Below are 26,014 nucleotides of genomic sequence, written 5' to 3'. Positions count from 1 at the left end.
TCTCCTCCACCGACAGAAGTACAGGGAGGAATTAAGATGGCAGACACCTAAGAGCCTGGGGCAGATGCCCCCAGACCAGATGAGTGCCCAGCGGAAGGTACTGCAAAGAACCACGGGCACATCCCAAGGTCTTTAAGTTGCCCTTGTCCCTTTAGCACTAAGGTGGTGCCAGTCTTACTTTCCAGCAGTGTGGTGGAAAGTTGTGTTTCCTCATGTCGCCATGCCACAGCCAGTGCACAGTAAAGTCATCTGGAAGGACGACACTGGCGGCTTTGTGATGTCACCCGCCCAGCCTGTTTCTGCTTGGGCTCTGTTCAGTTCCAGACTTAAAGCAAGTGCTTGGGATCAAGGGGGTGGGGCAGTCCTGTCTCTTTGTCTGTCTTTCAAGAACTAGAGAACCCCAATTCCATGACGAAAGCAGCTGGGGGAGGAAAGGGTTTATTGCTGCTGACACTTCCAGGTAAGAGTCCAAACAGCAGGAACCTGGAGGCAAGAGCTGATGCAGAGGCCATGGAGGGTGCTGTTTACTGGCTTGCTCCTCATGGTTTGCTCAGCCTGCTTTCTTCTAGAGCCCAGGACCTCCAGCCCAGGAATGACACCACCTACAGTAGGCTGGGCCCTCCCCCATCATGGAAGTGCCCAGCAGGCTTGCCCACAGCCAGATCTTACAGCTGAAGTTTCAGTCGGGGTTCCCTCCTTGCATCTGACTCTAGACTGTTGACATGAGAGGGAGCCAGGACAGCATCCATCGCTGGTATAGGGAGCACCATGAATGTGGACTCTGTGACGCGCAGACACCTGAATGCTGTGATGCATGCATGTGTGGCAGTTATTACATGCTATAGCCCTGATTCCAATAGGTTCCACTAGGAAAATGATTCAGGTCCCATTCTGCAAAACATGTGTTTGCCCAGACAGATACCAGTCAACCCCAGGGAGGGCGAGGAGCCAGGGAGGGGAGAGAAGTGAGGTTTCCTGATGCTTTGTCCAGTGCTGCTGTCTTCCCTGAAAGCCAGAGGTGCCTGCAGCATGGCTGTCTTCAGAGGCTGGCTAAGACACTGAGCACCCCATTCTGTCCTGACCCAGTCTGACCAGTTTTGGATTTGTCTCTACCTCTGTGGTCCAGCCCATTCCCAGTCCAATAGGAAGGGCCATTTGACCTACTGTGAGATCCAAGGGCAGAGCCTCATAGGTTCCTGGAATTCATCACCTTACTGTGCTTGTCTGGACCTGCTGGCTGCCTCTCAGCTGATTATTGTGAGTCTGTCTCTGAGTGTGTGTGTGTGTGTGTGTGTGTGTGTGTGTGTGTGTGTGTGTGTCACAGGTGACATCCTGTAGGTAGGCTCTTCAGATGACATTGGCACTCTGGGATGGCTATCCTCTGTCCTCACCCAGAGCTGTGTGTGTGGGTGCCGTGACTGACAGAGACAGCCCCTCGGATGACAGCGCTTTCCTCCAAATCTCACAGCATCCTTTTCCCTCTCTTCCCTCTTTCTAAATTGAAGGGAGCGGGACTGGTGTGGTGTCTTTTGCACGGCAGGATGACAGAACTGTTGTGGGGACGCCATTGTGTTTGCCAAATGGTCCACTCGTCATTTCAGAGCAAACAAATGGATGGTGTCTGGGAGTCGGCAAACACTGGTGACATTTAGCCTTGTTTATGTTTCTTGCCTTTTGCTGCATCGTTTTTTGGCTCCAAAAGCTACTGTCTGAATCAACATTGCCTCTGAAGTGGGAGAAAAGTCTGGTAGAGTTCATCTTGGTGGCTGCGTCCATATTTCTCTTGGGAATGCACAAAACCAAGGAATCACAGCCAAGTGTTTTTGTTTTTGTTTTTGTTTTGAAATCTGTGTATTTCATCCCTTTGCTAATGAGATAGGACTGGGGGGGGGGGAGTCGAGGAAGAGTGTGCTATAGGAGCTTACACATCCGGTGGAGTCCAGGCTCTCCATCTTCTTCGGTCTCCACTGGGAGCTGGACAGTCCTGTCGGTGTGCGACATGGGAACAGGATGCCTGGGCTAAAGCTTTGACATCGGCCTCCTTACTTTGCTGAATGTCAGTGATGCTTGAGAATGGTGGCTGTCTATCTAGACTCAGGTCACATGTCAGCTGCCTCCCCCACGCCCCGCCTCTCTCTCTCTCTCTCTCTCTCTCTCTCTCTCTCTCCCTGATGCCGTGAAGCCCAGGTTTCAAATAAGGTAGCAATTATATCCTATTACTTAGTGCTGATCAACAACACCTCTCTATCTAATTGCCAGCCTGCTATAATCATGTAGCTTATTCTTACTTTCTTCAGAGACAGAAAGCCCAAATTTTATAAATACCCTGTTATCGTCATCCTTCCATTAAACAGTAGGGACTATGACCCTGCCCTTGCTTTCGAGCGCCTCTAGCCCCAGGCAGTTTCTGGATTAATAAATCTACACATTTTCTTTCAGGTAAGTGACACCCCATGTCCTAGTCGCTCTGTCTGGACTCCCCCCCCCCCGTCTGTTCGTGCTCCTTCGTGGTTTATCTGCAGCTTGTTAACCGTGCAGAGTCAACAGAAGAACTTAAACACATACATGTTTTTGAGTAAATAATTCCTACGGGCAGAGGTATGTGTGCGCACACAGCACACCAGCCTTCAGTCTGCGTAGAGTCAGAGAGGCTGAGAGCGCTGCCCTCCACCCCACATGTTTGCCAATAGTAACAGATGCAAATACTTAGAAACCTGAGTGGGAGAGGAGATTCACTCCTAGTCACAAACCCCAGTGGGTGGTGAGTCCATGAAAACCTGGCTGGGACAGTGCTGTGCCCTGCCACCTCACCTGAGCTCGCAGGGCTGGGCCTCATGGCAGCCTCGCCAGCATTCCTTTCTTGTGTCTGATTGTCATGTATTTTGTAACACTTTAGAAGAATACAGAAGAGTGCAGTAATTATCTTTCTCCATAGTATTTAAGCAGAAATATTGCTAGTTTAATATTGTGTCAGGTCGCCGTATGAACCAGGAACAGGTGACAGTAAAACCCCAGCCAACAGCACTCTGACACTCACAACTTAGAAACGGCGACCGAAGCAAAACGTGCAAACGTGTCCCGGGTTATTCTGTGCTTTGGAATAGACTGTTGTTGAAATAATTAGAAGATATATTAAGGTGTTCCTGGTAATGAAGGCATGTAAGTTATCATAATTGTAGTTTTCTGCATAAGTGTCAAACTCTATCTTTCCGTGTGCTGTATGCTGAGTTACAAGTTAGGTCATTTATGAATGGAATGTAAAACAATACTAAAAAAAATGCTTCAATAAGTTATCTTGGTATTGCTAATAAAAAAAGAGCTGTGAAACATTAGTGCAGTTTCGAGTCATTATGTTAATTCATACCACCACACGCCCTCTCCCCTCCCATTCTTCTCTCAGTGGGGAGCCCCAGCAGGACATTGGGGAGAAAGGCTCCCCATCTTTCCCATTCATCTTCAGGTGGGCCTTGAACAACAATTCACAAACAGTCAAAAAAAGGAAAGGCGACTTCCCTTCTTTGGTGGGATGACTGTAGTGGGCGCCAGAGAGCCAATAACAGATGCCCTGCTCTCCGTGCATGCGTCTTAGGCAGGTTTCTGAATCATAGGACCCCTGGATAAGAGATACGTGCACAGAATCCACAGGCCATTGAACTCAGGATCGGAAGTGCAAAAGGGCACTTATGCCCAGCCTCCTCCAGTGAGCCATGTGCTCCTCCATGCTGTGACCATCGATCCTGGGTGGGTTAGAGGAGTTTGGGTGCATTTTCATCCCACCCAGATGTTTTGATCACCGCCTGTGATTGTTGTACCAGGATTGTTCTTGCGCCACCCTGCCTCATCACAGGGAGAGAGGCAGAAAGGAAAAGAACTTGTTTTTGTGTTCCCTGGTGTCATTGCCCCAAGAGCTGGGCTTTCAGACCCCAGCCTTTCAAGCTTGAATATGTTTTACATACTTCCCAAGTCTGCATACACTATACCCTTTCTAACTGGTCCCTTGGGGGGGGGTGGTGGTGGTGGTGGTGGTGGAATGGGCAGGGCATAGACTCCAAAGCTCCAAGAATTGCATCTTCAAATGAAGTGCCCAACAAGGGGATGGAAGTTGAGAAATGTCCTTTAGTATGTTGTTCTCAACCTTGTCCTTAGTGACAGCACAAAGGCATCCCCTCAACTAGATGAACCAGTCCATCCTGCATTTCTCTAAGGACCACTCGTTGGAACCCCTGAGATCACAGTACAGCATTAAGGAGTGTCTACCTAGAGGAAGGATAGCGTTCAGACCTGGTAGTGGCAAATAGAGATCTTGAAGATTTCTAACTTCCAGTACTGTGTTCTCTGGTCTGGGGCAGTTTCTAGATCCCTGGAGGCAACACTGAGGTCACATACTGTGGGTTTCAGTGGAGAAGAGGGGCAATCAGCAGATGCCTAACAGAGGTCACAGGAGCCAGGTTCCCATGGTTACAGCCCAGCGACTCCAGCTCCACCAAAGAGCAGGATGACCACAGGAGGGCCTCCTCTTCTCTGAGAGCTCTTGACTCTGGGGAACTGTCTTGAGAGATGTGGAATACAAGAGTGGGATTGATCTAAGCCTTTTCCTGCTGTGCCTCCGCCGCCCCCCCCCCCCCCAAGCTGAGTATATCATCCTTACTTTGGCCGATCATTTCAATCCATTTCCTCCATACTCCAAAGATACCATGGTACCTGCTGGGTTGTAAGCTAAGAAGAGCTTCCCAGGGGCCCCCGCTGCAGCCTAAGGGGACAGGACTTGGGAGGAGCACCAGGGAGTAGGAAGTAAGGGAGGCAAGGTACACAGAAAGATTCCTTCATCCACCCACCCCTTCCCCGCCCCCAACACTGCCAGCTTGGAGGGCTCCCTGGAGCCACGGATCTGACTTCCTTCCCTCAGGGCCCACCAGTCCCTCTCATGGGGGTCTCTAAGCCAGAAGGCTCGGGTAGCATTTCCTCTTCAAAAGCAGGGTATTTCCTGAGTGGGTCCCCAGTGGTTAACTGATGAAGTTTAAAAGAGACCTGCGTGGATTCCAATTCTCCCATTTTTATGAAGCCAGTCCCAGCTTCCCCCAACCTCTCTTTTTGGGATAGCACCTCATCGTGCCTTATAGTGTCCCTCCTCCCCGGGCATACTTCCTCCCCCACATCTCCTCCTCTGGGGAACAAGCAACTGTTTTCACCAGTTGAATGTTCTTGTCTGCTGCCTGCAAAGGGAGTCCCGTAGCCCCAGGCCTCTGGGAGGTTCAGTTTACTTCATTTCACAGCTCTGCATGAAGGCTGGGAACTCTGCTTCTGGTTGGTTCATCACACCCAAACTTCTGCTCTCCCCACCCCTCTCCCCCAGCCACACGTGGGATTATAACAAGACCCACAACTCTGGATTCAGACCTGGGGCAAACATAAATAACCCACCTTGGATTTACCTTTATTCTTATAGCATAGACCTTTCCAAGCGTGGGTGGCATTCTGCTTGGTGGTGCACAGGAGACACCAAAGAGTTCCCATCTATGGGACAGAGTATCAAGAAGGTGTCTGGCTTTAAATTCAAGAAGCCAGGCAAGGCAAGGAAGTTTGTAGAAAACCTGAACACTCGTGTCTCTATCCACACATTTTTGGAAGTAGATATACTGCATTATAATTTTGGTACTCTGGTGAAGGAGAGAATCTAAATTTGGGAACAGATTAGTGTGTATGTCTCTTTTCCTCAAAGAAACCTCAGAATGATTAAATACACAGGTATACACTGACAGTAGTATCCCTGAATGAACAGGTTCAGAGTCCATGCCAAGATCAAAGTCAGGAAACTGCACAAATCCATCAAGTCTATATGATCAAGCTGTTTGTATAGGCCAATGCCAGCTAGCTCCCTGAGGAGTTCCTCTTCTTTACTCTATGTCCTGTTCAGACACACCCATTTAGTAGTAACCTGCTCCCAAGGTGATGTTTCTTGAATCTCTGTTGTTGTGGGATGTGCATAACACACTCTTGGCTATTCATATAAAAGGAGAATGACAACCAGTCTGGGACGGCATATTACACTTGCCTTACAAAATTAATGCTTTTTCTATGACAGAGGAATTGCTTTTCTGCTTTAAGCCCAGTGGTTGGTATGTCCTGGGAGAAGGAGAGCTGAAGCTAGCCACTAAGAGATGTTACTCCAAAGTACACCTGAGGAAGGGTTGGGGGTGGATGTTTAGGAGCACAGTGGCTTCTGTGGCTGGGTAATGAAGAGTTCACACACTGATGAGATCTTTCTTCTTGAGAAGAGGGGCCATAATTTTTTTTTCAGCCCTTCTCAGATTTCTTTGGTGACAGGGTCAGAATCATCAAAAGACAGATCTTTCAGTCACCTGGATGCAAGTAATTGATGCAGGAGGAAACTGAGAGTAGCCTGCCTGCAAGGGCAGACCCTGGGCATCTTTTCACCTCCTGGTTTGAGTGTAGATCTCCCTGGACCTGCCAGAGCCAAGGATGAGAGCAAGTTAATTAATTCTGTGGCTCCCCGTGGGAAGTGAGCTGCAGATGTTAAATGCGGAAAAGTAGCCAGGCTTTCAGCTTAGGGGCAAGTTTATCAGGGTCACAAAGTCAATCTGAGGTCAGGTGACCAGGCCTCCAGCCACAGCCATGCTCCAAGGAGCTCAGACAACTCTCCTTTTGGCTTTCATTTCTCTGGGGAGCAGGTAGCTGGGCTCATCTCTTTGGTCTCCATCTCTGTTTCTCATGGCCTTGATCTTTAGATGGTCCCCTATACCCAGTGAGCATCATAGTCCTCGTGGTCCATAGGATATGGGAGTCACACTGGTACTTCCACAAAACCTTTCTACACCCAGGACTCCAGCTAGAACAAAGGCGTTCACCACATGAGGTCACAGGACAGGCCAAGACTTGGAGGAATTTATCCTAAATCATTAGGAGATCACCAAAGAGTTTTCTCTTTTAAGTCCAGAAAACATTCATCAAAGACAACCAAAAGGGAGTCCACTAAACTGGCTTGGTAGCTTCGTGAAAGGGCAAGAAAAAGATGGAGTCTTCACTGGTCAACCTCTTAAATTCACAGCCCAACTTGATTTATTTAAAGATTAGTAAAGGTTTCTAAGCAGTTTACAGATCATCAACCTGCTAAGCCATATTGTCCCACTTGGACATCCATGTGCAGTGCCTGCTACTTCCATGCACCATATACAGCACAGTAGTGTTCTGGACAGGTGACAGTGCTGAGAGTCTGTCTGTCCTGCGTGGGTGGGGCACAGAGTTCTAGCCACATCCTTCCTTCTCTTCCTAAGATGTTTCTCTCCTTTCAGTCCTTGATTTCTAGTAGCCAGCTTTTAACCATCAGTTTTACCCTCCATCAAGTTTACTGAGAAACTTGGACACCTTTAAGAGAATAAAATGATTATAAATGCACATGACTCAGAGACAAGTCACTCTCATCTCAATGGTTTTCTGACTTCTTTTAGCAAGCAGGTCCCAGGCTGAGTGCCATATAAAGCTGCCGTGGTGTTGGAGAGGGAGTTACTGTTTGGGTGGCCTGGATACCTTATTCTTGCCCACTGTACTCACTACTTGAAGTCTCCTGTCTGCACATCTAGCTGGGTGGGATCCCTCACACCTGGACTGAACACATCTGGAAATCTGGCCCCATGAGACCATCCCTGGGACTCACACATACATCCCTGTGAGCTCTAATTGAGCTGTTTTCCTGTTTGCTAATTGTATAAGGACTTAGGAAAACAGTGAGGCTGATCTCTGGGAACAGGGTTGCTGCTGTGTGGATTGATCGACAGGAAAACTTTGGGCTTGAAATGTCTGTCCTTTTTAACCCACACTCAGGACTGTAGTTTAATTTTGAAACACGGGGGGTATTTTCTTGAGGGAGTCTTGGGAGATGACTATCCTTACGCAGATTAAGGCCTAAGATTCGATAATGCTGGGGTGGCTTTGCACAGTCTCCCGTTTTCGGTAGGAGATGCTGCGTGAGGCCGGTGACAAGTCAGGAATGGAGCGAGCTGAGATTACCATCCAGGGAGACACAGGTGGGAGCAGCGCTGTAGTACAGGACTGGACAGGATGGAATGATGGAGCCTTAGGTGTGCAGAGAGAGATGGGGGAGGGTCCTCCAGGCCCGATGACTTCCTATAAGAGAGCATTAAACGTGCTGAGGCCTGTAAAGTGTTAAGTCCTCAGAATCGGTACTATTCCCATAGTGTCCGACAGCCTGGCCCTTCCTCAGGAGCTGGGCAGACGAAGGGAGAAAAGTAAAAGCCATCGAGGAAGGAGGAAAAGGGGAGGCAGGAGAGGGGAGGGAGATCCCATAGAAAAGCAGCCTAGGCTGCCAGCGGTAGGTGTTTGCAGGCTGCCGTCGCCAGGGAGAGAGCCGCTTGGCCACTCCCGGTGAGGAGAGAGGGAAGCTCTAGGGTCAGGTGAGGTTCCCCAGCGCAGCACCTGCTGGCTAAGGCCTGCCTCTCCAGCTGCGCCCTCTTCCCCACTCTGCTCCCCAGCAGCCAGTTTTTCAGGAGGAAATGCTACAGCTTAATCAGAATTATTTACAAGATAATGGTCCATTGTTTGCACTAAGACAGATGTTGTCTGTGGGAACTTTGTGTTTTATGCTCTCTCCCTGCTCAGCCTTCCCTGGTGCAGATGGGACCCAAGTAATGTGAGTTATTATTCGGGATGGGAATCCAGAGGCTCCTCCTCTGCCTCTCAGACTCTGCCGGGTCACACAGAGAGCCTGCCTCTGAGGTGGGCAGGAGTATAGAGGGCCACCGCTGGCTGCCAGACAGAGCCCTCCAGCAGGCTGTGATTAAGAAGGTCATGTTTCCTCGAGGGGCGGGTTGGTGCGATCGCAGTGTCCAGGACAGGAAGGACTCACGCTGATTAAGATGTACCTGCTATATGTGTTGACTTGTGAGGTCACCACTGACATCTCCAACGAGGGTGGCCATCTGGTCCCGCTCTGCCAAAGGCTAAGAGCAGCCCCTCTCCGGCTGGGGGCTGTGTAGCCCTGATCCTCTTCTTTGACTGGCCACAGGCTTTGCTCTGGGTCTTCTGTGGTCACTTGAGGAGTCAGCTCCACTGGGGTTGAGATTCTCACTCTCTTGCTTCAAGGTGCAGCTGGGCAAAAGAATGTAGGTCCGTCCCTCGAGGCTGGGCAACGAGGGAGCTCGAAGATCAGGAGGAAGATGGGGCTTGGTGGGGGTGTGCATGGGAGACTCTCTGTGTCCCAGCTTCTAACATCAAGTCAAACAGGGATCCCGCTCCGCCACCCTCCCCCCTCCATTGGACCATCCGGTTATCCAGCCCTTGAAGTCAGCCAGTCCTTCAGACATTTCTAAGTTTCCAGCCACTTCTGCATAGAGAGCCTCATTGCCCCATTGACTGTCACAACCCGTTTTATGAATGAGAAAAGAGAGGCCAAGAGAAAGCAGGGCACTTGCTTCCTGAAAATGACTCACAGCTGCAGCCATGCCTTCCCATTGGCTCTGTGGACCTCATCTTGGTCACTTGCTTGCAGGACACGGAGCAAGTAGAGAGTCATTCTCTGAGGTGCACCTATTAGATGCCAACCTCAGAGCCTAGCACCTGGAGAGGCTTGCTGGACAGCCAGAACTTAATGTTATCGAGGCAAGGGCCAGACCACTGAGCCACACTGCCAAGCCCCCCCCCCCCTTTTGAGACAGGATCTCAAAAAGTAACCTAGACTGGTCTAGAACTTGGGGATCCTTCTTTCTCTGCCTACTAAGTCCTGAGTTCACAGGTGTGTACTTTTTGTACACACCTCCATTTTTTTTAAATACAATGTAGTTTTCTATATCCAGCAGTGGCCAAGAGCAAACGCACACAGATTAATGTATGTGGTCACCTTGGGATGTGTGAAAAACAAGGAGAAACAGGAAAGAGAGTGGCTTTTGTGAACTAAGTGAGCTGGTACCCCGTCTGTGGATGCTCAGAGGAAAGCAGCCACTTCTCTGGCGTTTGTTGACCCATGTGCTTCCCAGGAGTCATTTCTAACCCTGGGACCTCATTCCCTTCATTAATAGGCTATTTAGAGCATCTTGGCCATGTTGAAAATGACAGTCTCCTGCCTTCTTCCTGATAGCACCTGTCCCCACCTGAGGAATGGCTCTGGCAGACTTAACAGAAAGGCCTGGTCTTTTAAGTTATGTGACAGGCCAAATCGAGGTTCAAGTAATATACACTCACTGTAAACCCGGGTGTATTGGCATAGGCCCGTAACCTCAGAACCTGGGAGACAGAAAGAGGATCAGGGGTTCGAGGCCGAGGCTCTGTTATGTAGGGGACCGACCCTGTCTCAAAACAATTCATAACTAAAATTTCATAGTGTGAGCCAAGGCCAAGTTATATTCTCAGCCCCTTACAGAGGATAATGCCAACTACATCCTTTCCACAAACCCCACAAAAATCCCAAGGGGGTGGGTATCATCCTGTTATTCTCTGTCAGTCTCAGGGACAGGTTCTGGGGTGGGGGTGGGGGACACTCAGAGATGCTCCCTGCCTTACCCCCAAATCACCAGCAACTCAGGCAGAGGCAGCCCCTGTGAGGCCGCTCCCTGCATTCGTCACCTTCAACACTCCTTTGGGATACATCAAAACGAAAGTGACCAATAAATAAAAACAGCCATATCTGCCAACCTGTGACTGAGTCCCAGGGAAGGTGAGAACCAGTCCAGGCGGTGACTCAAACCCCAGACACCAAGGCTGGCATGGCGGCACGGTGCTCGGGACCAACAAGGCTTGAGCTAGCCTCATGTCCCTCAGACCTTGGTGTCTCCAGCTTCACAGGCGGTAGTGAACACATCTTAGGACTGCATCCAGTCATTTCCCCGGGGGCGGGGGGGGGGGAGGTAAAACATCACTCTCCCTTTCCTGATGCAACAGAATCTCAAGGAAACCTGACCCCTAACCCAGCAGGAGCCCCCTGGGGAGGGGTAGAGAGTGGGTGGCCTGGAGCACCAGCAAGCCCTCTTGGCTGGGGCTGCTGCCTGCTCAGCCCCCAAGGACAATGGCAGCAGCAGAGGTCAAGCTGGGATAATATTTATCAACCTTATTCTCATGCCATCAGCCTCTGCCCCAGACCCAGCATCACGGGAGACCCAGCTTATGTCTCTTACAGCCCCACAGAGCCACCTCACATGTACCCAATTACCTCTGTCAAGCAGGGGAAGGAGGTCCCCTCTGTGGGTGGGATCTTAGGCCTTTGAGCCCATTCCTCCTGTCCAGCCAGTTAAAACTGTTGAAATTGCAAACCAGTAATAAAAGGATCATATGTGTTTCCCACCGAACAGGTTCTTTAGGGCTATTACGATAATTAAAAACATATGGTGCTGTGCTAGTCGGAGGGAAACCGCAGATGTACAAATTAGGTATTATAGAAGGGTTTTCTGCTTTTGCCCTTTTAAAAACGTCAAGCCGGAGAAGTTTAGGGAGATAAAATGGCAATTGTGCAGACAGTGGGTAGCGTTTTTTGCTTTTAAAATCATTAAATATATAAGCTCTTGTTTTTAGGCTTAGTGGGAATCAACAGCTTCTGCTGGGGGAAGAAGAGAGAGGCTCAGGGGCTGTGGGGGTAGGGGTTGGTGAGGAAGCTAGCTTCCCACCTCGGGATCTCAGATACCGTCAACTCAGACACACTTTTATGATTATTTTTATTAAATATCAAATCGTATTCCAGTGCGGTTGGTAGGAGCAAAGATGGGTGGATTTGTTTTGTTTACACTAAACTTTTTAGTTGTTAGAAGGCAAAGATGCAAGTATCGGAGAGTCTAGAAAGCATCATTTGTTTTCATTTAAAATATGCAATTGATTGTGAGCCGGGTGATAAATACTGCTAATAAAAAGGAATTGGGAGAGTTTCCGGAGCTCCTCGTCAGCGGCCTTCCAGTGTGGCTGTTCAGACGGGTCCAGTTCCGAGGAGGGTAGGAGATGAGCAGGATTGAGCTGGCTGGCAGGGCTCAGCCACGCTTGGGTGCCGCGGAGACCACAGACGTGCAGCCCTAACACAGGGAGGTGCTGGTTCAGCAGCCGACGATGTAGGACTTTGCCACGGCATGCATGACAGGGCTGCCCTGAGAGGAGGCAGTGTAGGTACAGGTCACAGGAGCATGGCCTCAAGGCCTTGCCTCTTACTATTCATGAAAAACACTTCCAGGTCCCTCCCGAGGTTATCCAGTCAAAGCGGGGATACCCTCAAACCAGAGAATAGTTGATAACTCTGTAAGGAGGTGAATGCCAGTCGACAAGAATGTGCAGCAATCAGGAGGTACACCCTACCCCAGAAACCAGCTACCAACCAGATAACCAGAATTGATGGGATCACAGAGTGTAATTACTGAAATTCTTAATAATGACCAAAAGCTCCCCCCTCCCCCATACATACACCCAAACCCAGTACTGGGGACTGAATCCATTTTCTAGGGCATATAGGGTATGTTCACCCATATCTCTAGCCCTTTCTTATTTCTTATTTCTTATTTTTACTTTGATATAGGATCTCACTTGGTTGCACAGGACAGACTTGAATTCATTCTATAGAGCAAGCAAGCTTAGACCCTGTAATTCTCCTGATTTAGCCTACTGAATAGCTGGGATTATAGGACTGTATTCTCATGCCCAAAACTTGATTAACATATCTTTGTGCTGTGGTATCTATTGTATTATAAGCTTTGATGAATTTAGAAGACTTCAGATGAGAAAGAGCCCTTTCTTGGCCATTATCAACAAAGATGGCCCTGTGAAATGGAGCCCTTGGTTCTATCTTAGCTGAGGACTCTAGGTCTTCTATACCATCAGTTTTAGCTACACACCTTAGATGCCATCCAAGGGTCATTGTCATCCAGTGTCCCTTCCTTTGGGATCTGCGACTTGCCCTTCCAGCTGCCCTGCCTCTGGATTAGATGGTATAGCCAGCCTTCTGGGATAACTCCAGCCACGATCAGGATGAGAGGGGGACTCTTCAGACACCTATGAACAGGGCATATGTGGCAGTGACTCCCAACAGTGGTGGAAGGACTTTTGGCAGTATCTGGAAGCATTGGGTGGTACGCCTGGCATCCAATGGGTAAGGACCAGTACAGCTGTTCCACCCTTCTCACTGGGCAACCTCTCCAGCAAAAAAAAACCTAGCCACACTAATTGTGTCTGGGTCAGTGGCTGGGAGATCCCTGTGCTCAGGGATGACAAGTTCCAGGCCTGCCGTCAGAGCACAAACTTGGGTAAACAGTAGCCAGCTAGGAAACAGGGCTTGCTGTCTAGCTGGTGCTAGGTCCTGCCATTGATGACCCAGACATCCACTCCTCTCCAGGTCATGTTTCCTTCGGATGCTAGGCCATGATTCAAGGGCTACGTACAGGATGACCCACTGTGTTTTAGAAGTGGAAACTCTGAGCAAGAGATTCACTCTCTCCCAGCTCCAAGGAGCATGGAGGATGTAGGGAGGGTGGGGAGGATGGTAGGGTGTAGGGAGGGTGGCAACTGAGTTGGCAGCCTAGAGCCAGCCTTTTCTTCTCCCTTGAGTGATAGCAAGCCTAAGATGCTATTGTGCACATAGGTATTACCGCTTTAACTTTTACTGAGGTAAAATAACACCTTGTCACTCAGCGCAAGTACCAATCACAAAATGAATTAATTGTAATAACTGTTGTCAACAGAACAAAAGACTTGTTGCTTTTCTAAGCAGATTTCAGCGCACTGAGAACTATATACAAACGCTCCCATTGGGCAGGCTGGCGGAAACCAGTCAGAATATAATTGTATCTGTCTATCTCTTTACTTTGTTTTTAAGGGCTAAGGAATCCAGTTAAAAACCTATATTTTAAACATATCAATAAATATAGCCCTTTTTGTGTTTGGGATGTCTCCTCAAAAAAAAAAAAAATGGAGTCTTTAATAAATTGGCCATGAAAATAGCCTTTGCCGTTGATGGCTCCAAATAAGGGCCAGCTGCAGAGGCTGCCTGTGGACTCTTAAGTCATGAAGGGAATTATGCCCAATTACCTTCCCATAAAACACCCTCTCATTTCTGGAAGTTATCAAAACGCATCCTGCGGACAAGTGGTCAGCTGCCCCTTTGCTCCTCGGAGAAGCACAAGAGGTCTCAAGCTGGGCCCACCGGGTGCTTAACTGCCCTCACGGCAGCACGGGCAGACTTGTTTATAGCCACGCTTTTTACAGTTTCCCCACTTGCTGCAACCCCCTATTTTATTTTTAATTTATTTTTTATTTTTTGCATTCTAGCTTTTTCACATCTTTGCACACTTCTCTCTTGAAGAACTGAGGAAGTCCTAGAGACAAACGAGGCTATCCTGGGAGAGTGAGTGGGCAGAGAGGCTGGGCATGGGTCTCTCCAGGGTCCCCTACAAGTTGAGTATACAGTCAGGTCATTCTTGTTCAGGGGTCTCTGTCAGATGGGAGAGAGTGACCTGCCTTCGAGGGTGGGGCTTTGAGACAGTCGGAATGAGGAAGCGCCCAAAGAAGTGTGCCCAGGATTTACAAGAGTGGGTGTGACCACTGCCCTCTGAGGGATCATAAGCAGGTCAGTAATTCCCAGAAGGTTCTGCAAACTCTGTGCATTTATACCATCAGCAGCCAAACAGAGGAAATGGACAAAAGACCCATAGGGATGGGATAGGGTGCCTCGTGGTTCCAGGGCATCTCATTGGTGCTGACTCCGCCCCTCTCCTACCCATAGGGATGGGATAGGGCACCTTGTGGTTCCAGAGCATCTCATTGGTGCTGACTCCGCCCCTCTCCTTTCCTCCAGCTCCCATTCTTCCATTTCTCCATGCCCTTCAGCTCCATCCCTCAGATACAGTGGGCTTCCACAGTATGTCTGATGCTCTGTAGGCAGCCTGCTTTATACTTGTACTCACTGAAGACTCATCTGGTTCCCCATGATGAGATGATAAAAGAGACCACGAGAGATGTTTTTGATGTGCAGAACAGGAAAGAGCTTGTTGACTACAAACCACAGACAACCATGGGGGCTATGTTCATACATCCAAGTCTGTCCTCCTCTCCCTCCTTTGTCCCTCTTCCTCTTCCTCCTCCTCCTCCTCTTCTTCTTCCTCCTTATCCACAAAGGCAATCTCCTCCCTGCTTTCTGGGGCAAGTCTTCTCTGTACACGGCCTGGGAAAGCAGGCTGACTCCTTACATACTCCGGGGACGGCAACTCTATGGCTGTCAGTCACACTAAAGGTCCAGGCCTCCGTGGTGAAATCAGGCTGTGAAAATGGAGCAAAGGAGGCAGGGAGGGGCTTGTAGGGGTCAGAAGACTGAAGGGACAGATTTGAGGTGGGTAGAGGGTCATTCTGAGGAGACTGATGGCCTCATCCTTCACTCCGTCAGCATTGTGAAGACCATGCGTTCTCTCCAGAAACAGAAGAGTCTGCTGCTGGGGATGAGTGTAGTCACCTGCCTGCTTTTTTGTTTTTGTTTTTTGTTTTGTTTTGTTTTGTTTTAAAGCACATATCAAATCATTTCAGAGTGTTGAAAGAGGGGTCACCAACCAAGCAGCCATGGTCATGACCTTTGTGGGGCTGGCATCCTCTGATCATAAGTCAGTTCCAAGTTCAGCTTCACAAGTCCGTGATGTTAGAATGTCTAGAGAGTGACCCAACGGCATCAACTCATGAACCTCAAAGGTCAGGGAAGATGTCTTGGGAGTTGTGGGTTAGAGGAGGTGGGGGAGGGCACCGGAGAAAGGCCTGAGATGACAAGGAGCCAGCTATGCAGACATTTAGGTGTGTATTTCCAGGAGAAGAGACTTCACAGATTAAAAAAAAAAAAAAATCCTGACCTAAGAAATGAACTAGACTTCCTGAGGCTATCTCAAAGCATGAGATTATCAATACTGTGAGCAGACAGCAGGGCCAGGACTGGGGCTATTCGGTCTATATGTGCAGATGAAGAAAGGAAAGTCCCTAGAGGGAACACTTGGTTGCAGAAGGCAAGGATGCCCAGTCTCCTGCTTCTTAAGGCTGGGCTCCCTGGCGTACCCCTGGCTAATCTGAGACTCAGGGTGGGATTACCAGATTCAGGGAAGGCAGCATCAACAGAATTCCAACACTCGATCCATCCCCAAGGAAGGAGAAAGAAACAGAGTCAGTCATGATTGGGAAGCATGACATCAGGAGAGGCCCAGGCATTTCTCAATGGCTTGTGTCTACAGACCAAGGCTGACTGTGCAGTTACATTTGTTTCTTTCTAGGAATGAACGCATAGCAAGCTGTAGCTAGTCAGCATTCTTAATGGCTATGCCCAACAAAGTCCCCTGGGAAACAAGAGCAAGCCTCTTGGTGCTTCCTTTTCTCCTCTTGTGACCAAATACCTAACAGAAACACTGTAAAGGAAGAAGGCTTTATTGTGGCTTGAGATTTCAGAGAGTTTTAGTTCATGGCCACTTGGTACCATGTGCTGACAGAGACTGTCACTACACAGCTGTTCAGGGAGCACAGAAAGGGACCATGTATATGTCCCCAAAGTCCTTGTAGGTACAAGTGACTTTGATTCCTCTTCTGGCTCCGACAACGTTCCTAGGAGTTCTAAGAATCAGTAAGAAACCAAGTGTTGAGAGGGATATTTTGGATTCAAACCATTAACACAGGTCAAGCTGATCTGAGCGGTCATGGAGAAAGGTACAGAACTCTCACTAATGACTGCTGTGAAGTTCCAACCTCCATTCTGACCTTGGCCAGCTCCAGGTTCAACCATTACTTGGCATGGTCCAATATGGTGGATGGGCTGCTTCTTTTATCAACTCAACACAAACTAGAGTCACTTCAGAAGAGGGAATTGCATCCATCAGACTGGCCTCTGGGCACATCTGTGGGGACACTTTCTTGATTAATGATCTATGTGGGAGGGCCCAGCCCATTGTAGGTAGTGCCCGTCTTAGGCAGGTGGTCCTAGGGGGTAACTGAATGTGAACTTGAAGAGCCAGCTTGGAAAGAACATTCCTTTGCGACCTCTGCTTCAGTTCCTGTCTCCATGTTTCTGACTTGAGTTCCTGTCCTGACTCCCATCCATGATGGACTGGGATAGAGGTGTATGAGTCAAACCCCTTTCTCTCCCAGTTGCTTTTGGTCACAATGTATTTAGCTGAGCCATAGAAACCTAAGACGGCAGGTGACATCATACTATAGCAACAGAACAGGTCAGGCATCTTATCCCATCCGTTTGACTCATATAAACAATATCTCAGTGAGAGGTGTGTACATAAATAAATGAACATGTACATTTACTTTATAAAATAAAATTTAAAACATACGTTCACTCTGCGCCTTTCTCCTGCCTGTCACGTGCTGAATCCTGAACTAGCACACAGAATTGTTGGAACAGTGGATCTCCACTGAAGACTGACAGCGGGACTGCTGTGTGTTCTGGGTTGTCATCAGTATTAGGCATTACACAGACCTGTCTACACTGGCACACGTCCATACTGGCTTGCCTATACTTATGCGTTTACTCCCCCATCCCTTGTGGGCTGTTCAAGGAGCTGCTGAGGTGGGTGGTGCTCTGCAGCCAGGAGAGCCTGCTGAGTATTTGGTCTTTCATTCTGCACTGCTGCCACTCAGCGGGTACTCATTGTATATTGCTCCTATGCCGGGTACTTTCCTTGGCATTAGGGCACAGATGGGAGCAGCTATACCTCTGTGGATCTATTTCCCCTCATCCCTGGCTCCTCAGAGCATAGCCCTCTGCTGGGTGCACCTCCCAGGAGATAAGTCTTTGGTGACGGAGTGGCTCATCCACTCTCATCCATGGGTGTCTTACCTGGAGGTGCTGAGCCCTCCACATATGAGAACCTGCTCTATCTACATTCCCAAGATGGTCCTGGCTCTCCCAACAAGAAAGAGAAAAGCAAGGGAAGAGTGATGGGCTCCTGCTTAACAAAGATCTCTCGAGGGCTCCAGCGTGCCAAACCCTCTCCTAGGCACTGGAGCCCAGGATAAGTAAAGAGATCCAAACTTCTCTCTAAAAGTGTGCTTTTCTGGGAGGCCGTGTGTGTGTGTGTGTGTGTGTGTGTGTGTGCCACACAACCGACTCCAGTCAGCAAGAGGAGGAAGAGAGAGGACGTCTAGGCTGGGAGAGCATTTAGGGAGTGATGTGAAGGGGTGGCCATTTACCTGGTGTGGAAAGAGTGAGGGCTCATGGGTGACATCCAAGCAAAGATTTGCAGAAGATGGGTGGCCGTTAGGAAAGTCTGGGGAGCCCGTTCCACGCAAGGACCTGCAAGGACCTAGGTTCTGGGAGCCAGGCCTTATGAGGTTAGAGGAATGTCAAAGAGAAAAGATGGGGATAGGGGATAGGACAAGTTAAGGAGGTGGAGGAGGGCTCTGTAAGCCATTCTCTGCACTCTGGCTAACCTCACGGGTGGAAGTCCCACAATCCCTGTGCTCTCCTCTGCCTCTTTTATTGAAATAGATTTTTTTTTTTTACATATCATGTCATAACTTGATCATGGTTTCTCTTCCTTCTAATCCTTCCAGTTCTTCCCCACCTCCCTTACCATCCAGATCCATTCCCTTTCTGTCTCTCACTACAAAACAAACAGGCTTCTTGGGTATAATAATAAAAATAAAATATGATATAACAAAATAAAACAAAATCAGAGTATGACAACACAAACAGAAGGGAAAGAACCCAAGAAAAGGCACAAGAAACAGATATAGATGCAGAGACCCACTCATTTGCACTAATACACTAAATCAGAAGCCAAAACATATGCAATAGACCTGTAGGATTAAAAAAGAGAGTATATATATATATATATATATATATATATATATATATATACACAAAAATAAGGTTAAAAAAAAAAAGCCCATTAAGTTAACTTTCTTCTGGGCATTCAGCTTGCCCTTAGGAGTAGTTTGTTTCCCCAGGGAGACTCCCTTGGGGAAGACAAAGTTCTTATTTGCACATGGTTATCAGTTGGAGACAGTGTCCAGGTTAGGATTGGGGCATGTGTCCACTTCTCCTTTCTGCTCTAGGACCCCATGTGGTGCAGACTGGTGCAGGCCCCGTGCGTGCCGCCTGCCTCAGTCTCTGTGAGTTTGTCTAAGCATTGACCACGGGAATTTAGAGGGCCTTGTTTCCTTGGTGTTTGCTATGGCCTCTGGCTCTTACATCTTTCTCCCTCCTCTTCCTCATGTTTCCCTAAGCCCTGAGGGGAAGGATTTGATGGAGATATCTCATTTAGGGCTCGGTGTTCCAAGGTCTCTCACTTTCTACATAATATCTGTCTGTGGGTCTCTGTTCTCATCAGCTGCAGGAGGATGTGTCTCTGATGATGGCCGAGCAAGGCCCTGATCTATGAGGATAGCAGAATGTCATTCGGAGTCATTTTACTGCTATGTTCCTTTAGTAGAACAGTAGTTGTTGGTTTTACCTCAGGTCTCTGGACTATCTAGTTTCAGGCTTCTTGGTTACTCAAACCACATTGGATATGGGTTCCATCTCATAAGGATGTCAAATCAGATATTGGTTGGTTACTCCCACAGACTTTGCAGTTCCCATCAAAATTCCAATACAATTCTTCACAGATCTTTAAAGGGCATTTTTCAGCTTCATATGGAAACACACATACACAAAAATTCCCAAGGTAGATTTTTTTTTAATTCTGAATAATAAGAGAACTGCTGGAGGTATCACCAGGAGCAGGCTCGAATTATACTGCAGAGCTACAGTAATAAAAAACAGCATGTCATTGACACATAAACAGATGTGGATCAATGGAATTGAAGATCAAGACACAAATACACACACCTATGGACAGCTATTTTTGATAAAGACAGAGATACACACTGGAAAAGTAGACACTATCTTCAACAAATGGTGCTTGTCAAACTGGATGGGTACGTGCAGAGCCCAAATAGATCCATACTTACCCTGCACTCAACTCCAAACGTACCAGAGACCCCAACATAAAACCAGATAAGTTGAACCTGGTAGAAGAGAAAGTAGAGAATAGCCCTGAACTCATTTGGCACAGAACAAGTCTTTCTGAGCAGAGTGCTGTTAGTTCATGTACTGAGATCAACAATTAGCAAATGGGGCTTTGTGAAGCTGAGACACTTCTGCACATTAAAGAACACTATTATTCAGAAAAGCAATAGTCTATAGAGTGGGAAAAGTTTTTTTTTTCCCCAATACACAATCCCATAGAGGACTAATATCCAAACTATATAAAGAACTCAAAGAAATAAATATCAAGAAAACAAATAATCCAATTAAAATTGGGGTAGACAAAAATGGGGTAGAAATATAAACAAATCTTAACAGAGGAAACTCAAGTAGCTGAGAAACACTTAAAAAATGTTCAACATCCTTAGCCATTGTACTGGCTGGTTTTGTGTGTCAACTTGACACAAGCTGGAGTTATCACAGAGAAAGGAGCCTCCCTTGAGGAAATGCCTCCATGAGATCCAGCTGTAAGGCATTTTTCTCAATTAGTGATCAAGGGTGAGAGGGCCCATTGTGGGTGGTGCCACTCCTGGGCTGGTAGTCTTGGGTTCTATAAGAGAGCAAGCTGAGCAAGGCAGGGGAAGTAAGCCAGTAAGTCACATCCCTCCATGGCCTCTGCACCAGCTCCTGCATCCTGACCTGCTTGAGTTCCACTCCTGATTTCCTTTGGTGATGAACAGCAATGTGGGAAGTGTAAGCTGAATAAATCATTTCCTCCCCAACTTACTTCTTTAGTCATGATGTTTTGTGCAGGAATAGACACCCTGACTAAGACAGTCAACATGGAAACGCAAATCAAAACTACTTTGCGATTTCATTTTACACCCATCACAATGGCTAAGATCAATAAATCAAATGACAGCCCATGCTAGTGAGAATATGGAACAAGGGGAATACTCCATTGCTGGTGGGAGTGCAAACATGTACAGTTACTATGGATATCAGTGTAGTGGTTCCTCAGGAAGATAGGAATTTCTCTATCTCTATCTCTGCCACTCTTGAGCATATTCTTAAGGGATGCTTAATCCTACCACAGAGGCACTTGCTCAACCATAGTCACTGCTACTTTATTCACTATAGCCAGAAATTGGAAACAACTTAGATGTCCCTCAACAGATAAATGGATGAAGAAAATGTGCTAATTTACACAATGGAGCATTGCTCAACTGTTAAAATGGAAATTATGAAATTTGTGGGTAAGTGGATGGAACCAGAACAGAAAATCATCCTGAGTGAGGTAGCCCAGACAAATGGTTATGCATTCACGCATATGAGAATATTAGCTGCTAAGTCAATGATAACCAAGCTACAATAATAATATTAATAATCTGTAGAACCACAGAGGTTAGGTGGGACTAGGGCAGTGGCAGATAGAGCTCATTAGGAAAAGGAAATAGAAGTAGTTATGGATGGGTGGGGACACTGGATTGTGAGCATCAAGTGTGGAGTGGGAGGGCAGAGGGGAGCAAGGGAGGGAATACGAGGGACAGCTAAAACGAAGGGCCATTTGAGGAGTAGTATGGAGGCCAAATACAGTTTAAAATAAGCTTCCTAAAATATATACATATATACCTCCCCGCCTTTCCAACGACACATGTTCTTTTGTGTTCTTTAAAACTCAAGCAAAAAAAAAAAAAAAAGCCAAAAACAAAAAAACCCACAACAACTAAAAGGGGGAGAACAAAGAACCATGAGAAGCACACACACACACACACACACACACACACACACACACACACACACACAGACAACTCCTCATAAAGACACACAATTGGAACCTGTAATATAAAAGCAAAAGACCAGAAAAGGAAAAAAAATGCTGAGACAAAGCAATATGAGACAAACAGACCCCCAAAATACCCCTAAATTTGTTTCGTGTTGGCCATCGACTGCCGGGGATGTTGCCCTCAAGTGTGGGTTACACACCCAGTGATTGCTTCTTCTACAAATGGTTGTCAATTGCAGATAGCTTCTGGGTTAGGCAAAGCACGTCACCATCTCAGTGCTAGAGCCCCATCAGCCTGGGACCTGTGTAGGCCTTCTGCATGCTGCCATGTCTCTCTGCATCAGTCCTGTTGGGACCAGAACACACTGTTTCCTCCCCATTGGCTCTGACAATCTTTCCTCTTCCACACAGCTCCCCGAGCCCTGAGGGGAGTGTCTTGATGGAGACATTCCATTTAGAACTGAATGTTTCCAAAGTCTCTCACTATCTGCACGTTGTGGAGTTGTGGATCTCCGCATTCTTACCGACTGGAAGAGGAGCTTCTCTGAGGAGGGTTGAGGCACTGATTCAAGGGTACAGCAGAAGCTTGCCAGGAGTAATTTTACTGCAACGTTCCTTTAACAGCATAATAGCAGTATAGAAATCTTAATAATGCGCAAACCAGGGGCTATGTGTTTTACTCTCACACTGTTGTTACAAAGTATGCAGCAGTCCCAATATCCCTTTTACCCCAAGTAAAACCGGTCCCTTGAGAGGCCTGTTTAACATAAGAGCACTATATTGAGCTGGCCCCAGCCTAGCTGCTGAGGGTGAAGGTAGGGAAGTCTGAAGCCAGGCAGAGGCTGTGGCCATCATCAGGGCAGTGGCAGTAATGACAGAGCAAGTGGCCAGCAGATAGAAGCGTTGGCCTCTGAGCATGTCCATCAGCCCCATCTGTCTCCTTCCCTTCCTCTGTTCCCATCACAATGCCAGTTTCCCCTATGGTCCTACTTCTGGCCAGAGCATCCTAGGAATCTGGTTCCATTTCATTGTTTCTGCCTGTCTTCACCTTCCTGGGTCCCCTCTCTCACTCGCTCGGAAGTAGACAGCTGTCAGCTCATTTCAGTTGTGGTATAGTATGCTGTAGAGTCTATCGTTTGCTTTCATTTCTGATGGTTTGTGCTATATAACTGAATGCAGCTCATAGCAGTGAGGAACTGATGCCCACACCACGTTCCTGAATCTATGTCTCCCTCTGTGGCTTGCTGCATGCAGGCAGGAAGGTGGCTGGCAAGGTCTGGGGATCCAGGAGCTCACACAGAGCCACCCAATCCACATGTGAGAACTAGTCGCTCTTGACCCAGGCACTTCCCTGGGTAATGCTGGTACCCTTCTCAGTAGGCTCTCAGGTGAGAGGAGCCATCCCTCTCAGGAGTGAAATGCTCTTTGTACATTCCCCCTCAGTCTCCTCAGTTGTACACACTGTCAGGATACCTCTGCTGTCTGACTTTGTTTAGAATCAGAAGCCTTTGTTTTTCACAAATACTCTGATCTGGTTCACTAAAGAGAATCTTACCAAAAAAAAAAAAAAACCCAAAAAACAGTTCTTCAATTCAAGTAAGAAATAAAAACAGGAATCTCCAACTCTTCAGGCATGTACTGATTGCCTTTACTCTCTCCTTTATTCCAACAGCTCATCTCTTCCTATATGGAAATATCACACACGCAAAAGCTTTAAGAAACTTACGTGGGGGTGGATCTGTGGTTGTTGTGAAAATTTGTGTCCTGGCTGAGGCCTTGCGTGCCAAGCCTCAGCCTGAATTACATATTTACAGCTGAGTTATAAGCCCTTAGAAAACAGGATTTATCATGGAAATGGTGACACGGGCTTCACCCAGCCTGGAATTCTTGGGGGCCGAGGTAATATACTGCACAGAGAAATCAGATCATTAGTTAGTTATAAACAAAGGACAGAGATAGTAAATTAAAAGCGGTATTTCGGCAGTTTCTTACGTATTTACGACAGCAAAATATGCAGCTGAGCTGTATTCCTTGAGATAGTATTTAAGCATCTCCAATCTAATGTTCGTTTTCAGACATGGCCGCACCACACATTTTGAAGCCTCGGCCATTCTCGATCTTCTCCTGTAGTCTTATCCATGATATTTTCTTCCTTCTCTGTTGCTCATTAGAAAAATGTTAAAAATCCATTTTGGTCTGATTAATAATAAAGCTGATCACATGTAACCTAATTTTCATTCAGGGCTGCCCCTGTCTGTGGAGTCATATACAAAGTGACCTTTGAATCGCCAGTGGACTCATAAAGTACAATAAGCACCATTGTCCTGTCAAAAATTGAAGATGTTTTACATCATTACAAAATTTAATGTTCCATCTTTTCAAATGCACTCCTTTTCAAAGGCCACATTCCAATTGAAGCTCATTAAAATCAGACTCAAGTTTCCTGTGGTGGGGATGAAGAGAGTTTCGCAGGCTATGGGAGGAAAATGAATCACTCTTTTAAAACAGATATGGTTACATACGAGTTTTGAAAGGTGCAGGGATGGGAGAGCCTCTACTACCGGCCACAGTGAGGCTTTTGTGCTGAGAAAACCAATCACTAGCTCCCTCCCGGATCCCCTTACCCTCCCCTGAAGCACACACACCCCGGGTTCTATTTACTTCTGAATAAGTCAGTTTTCTAAATAAAATTGTTGCTTTGAAGCTCAGAGGTAGAATCCAAAGAGGGATTTTTTTTGGTGGATGGGCAGAGATGAGGAAAAACAGTCCAGCAAATTCGTGTGTGTGTGTGTGTGTGTGTGTGTGTGTGTGTGTGTGTGTGTGTGTGTATGAATTTCATATAAATATATATTCTTCTGAGCTAGAGACCTGATATTTCCAAAAGTCACCGTAGGACTCTGGGGGTGTGGGGGAGCAGAGATGGCAGGCTGGCCAGATGAATGCTGCATTGCTTCCACACATAGAGAGAGCATTCTAACTAAGACCTGTCTCTGTGGCCTAGTGGAGACAGGTCACACCCAAGGGACCAGGGGAAGATCCTCAGGAACCCCTGCTCAGCTTCTCACTCTGAGACCCGTGAATGTAAAGGGCTCGCTTCAAAGCCCAGAACCCAAATGTGTATTCCTTGAGCTTTAGTTAGCTGGAACCTTTTAACAGGTATCTAGATGGTGCTACACATCTGTAACCTATACTCACAGGGAGGTCTATGAGTGCTCACTTCGTGCTGGGCCCTGGGATGGGGCCTGCAAACACAATTTCTCCTCACTGAATATGAGCTTTCACCCCAAGTCCAGAGAAAACCAAGCCCAGGAGAGGTACCTTTCCCTTGTCCCCCAGCCCTGTCGCTGTGGTGACTTTTTTTTTTTTTTGATTTTTCGAGACAGGGTTTCTCTGTATAGCCCTGGCTGTCCTGGAACTCACTTTATAGACCAGGCTGGCCTCGAACTCAGAAATCCGCCTGCCTCTGCCTCCCAACTGCGCTGTGGTGACTTTTAAGGATCCCATTTGCAGCACAGATCAGTTGGTCTGTGAGTTTAAGGTCAACCTAGGCTGTAAAACAAAGTTCTATACGTAAGTAAGTAAATTAATTAATTAATAAGGGCCAGGGAGATGGCTTAGCACCGGCCGCTCTGGCAGAGGACCCAGGTTTGGTTCCCAGCACCCACACTGGGCTGCTCACAAACATTTGCAACTCCAGTTCCATTACATCTAGCGCCCTCTTCTGACCTCTCTGGACACTGCATGCAGGTGCCTCATATACACACGAGTAGACTAAATCTAATCTAATCTAATCTAAACCAAACACAGAAGGAATATCCAGACCTGGAAATTGTCCACTTCCGAGGCCAGAAATCAATAACTTGTGGCCTGATACCATTCACATCAGGGGATAAGCTTTGTTATATTAATAATAATGGATTAATTAAAGTGGATTTTTAATACCTCTCTAACAAACAATGGAAGGAGAAGAGAATGTCAAAAATAAAAGCTACTGAACATTAAGACTGTCCAAGGCTTCAAAATGCACCATAGCCACATCCGAAAAATGTGTGTCTGATCTAAAAAATACTTAACTACTATCTCAAGGGGACAAATGGTTGTCCCACCTGCCGGACAAGTGCATCATTCATACAACTTTGGCACTGAGTCAGAAGAGGGCTGCCCGGGTCTGGATGGCACATCTGTGCCAAGCTTCATCATTATCTAGAACTAACAGGAACTGACATCACAGCCCACTTGTGCTGTTCGTATTGGTGTGACCTGGCGTAGGTTGCTTAGCTCTGCTGGGCCCCAGG

General features: G+C 47.4%; 1 protein-coding gene across 5 annotated transcripts in view; it reads left to right on the top strand.

The window, feature by feature from the left end:
- Znf536 (zinc finger protein 536) overlaps window positions 1-26,014 on the top strand; it is a 461,189-nt gene that overhangs the window by 305,156 nt on the left and 130,019 nt on the right. The window contains exon 5 of one of the 5 annotated variants that reach the window (XM_029541302.1): window positions 2,440-2,485. The exons of the other annotated variants lie outside the window; for them this stretch is intronic. Coding sequence (XP_029397162.1) covers window positions 2,440-2,447 — 8 coding nt within the window. The 3' untranslated portion in view covers window positions 2,448-2,485. Of the gene's footprint in view, window positions 1-2,439; window positions 2,486-26,014 lie in introns of those variants that run through there. 5 annotated transcript variants of the gene reach the window in all.

Source organism: Mus pahari, chromosome 1 (genome assembly GCF_900095145.1).
Source record: "Mus pahari chromosome 1, PAHARI_EIJ_v1.1, whole genome shotgun sequence".
NCBI classification, from domain to species: domain Eukaryota; kingdom Metazoa; phylum Chordata; class Mammalia; order Rodentia; family Muridae; genus Mus; species Mus pahari.
The sequence above is the reverse complement of the archived record's forward strand: the minus strand, read 5'-3'. Positions and strand labels throughout refer to the sequence as shown.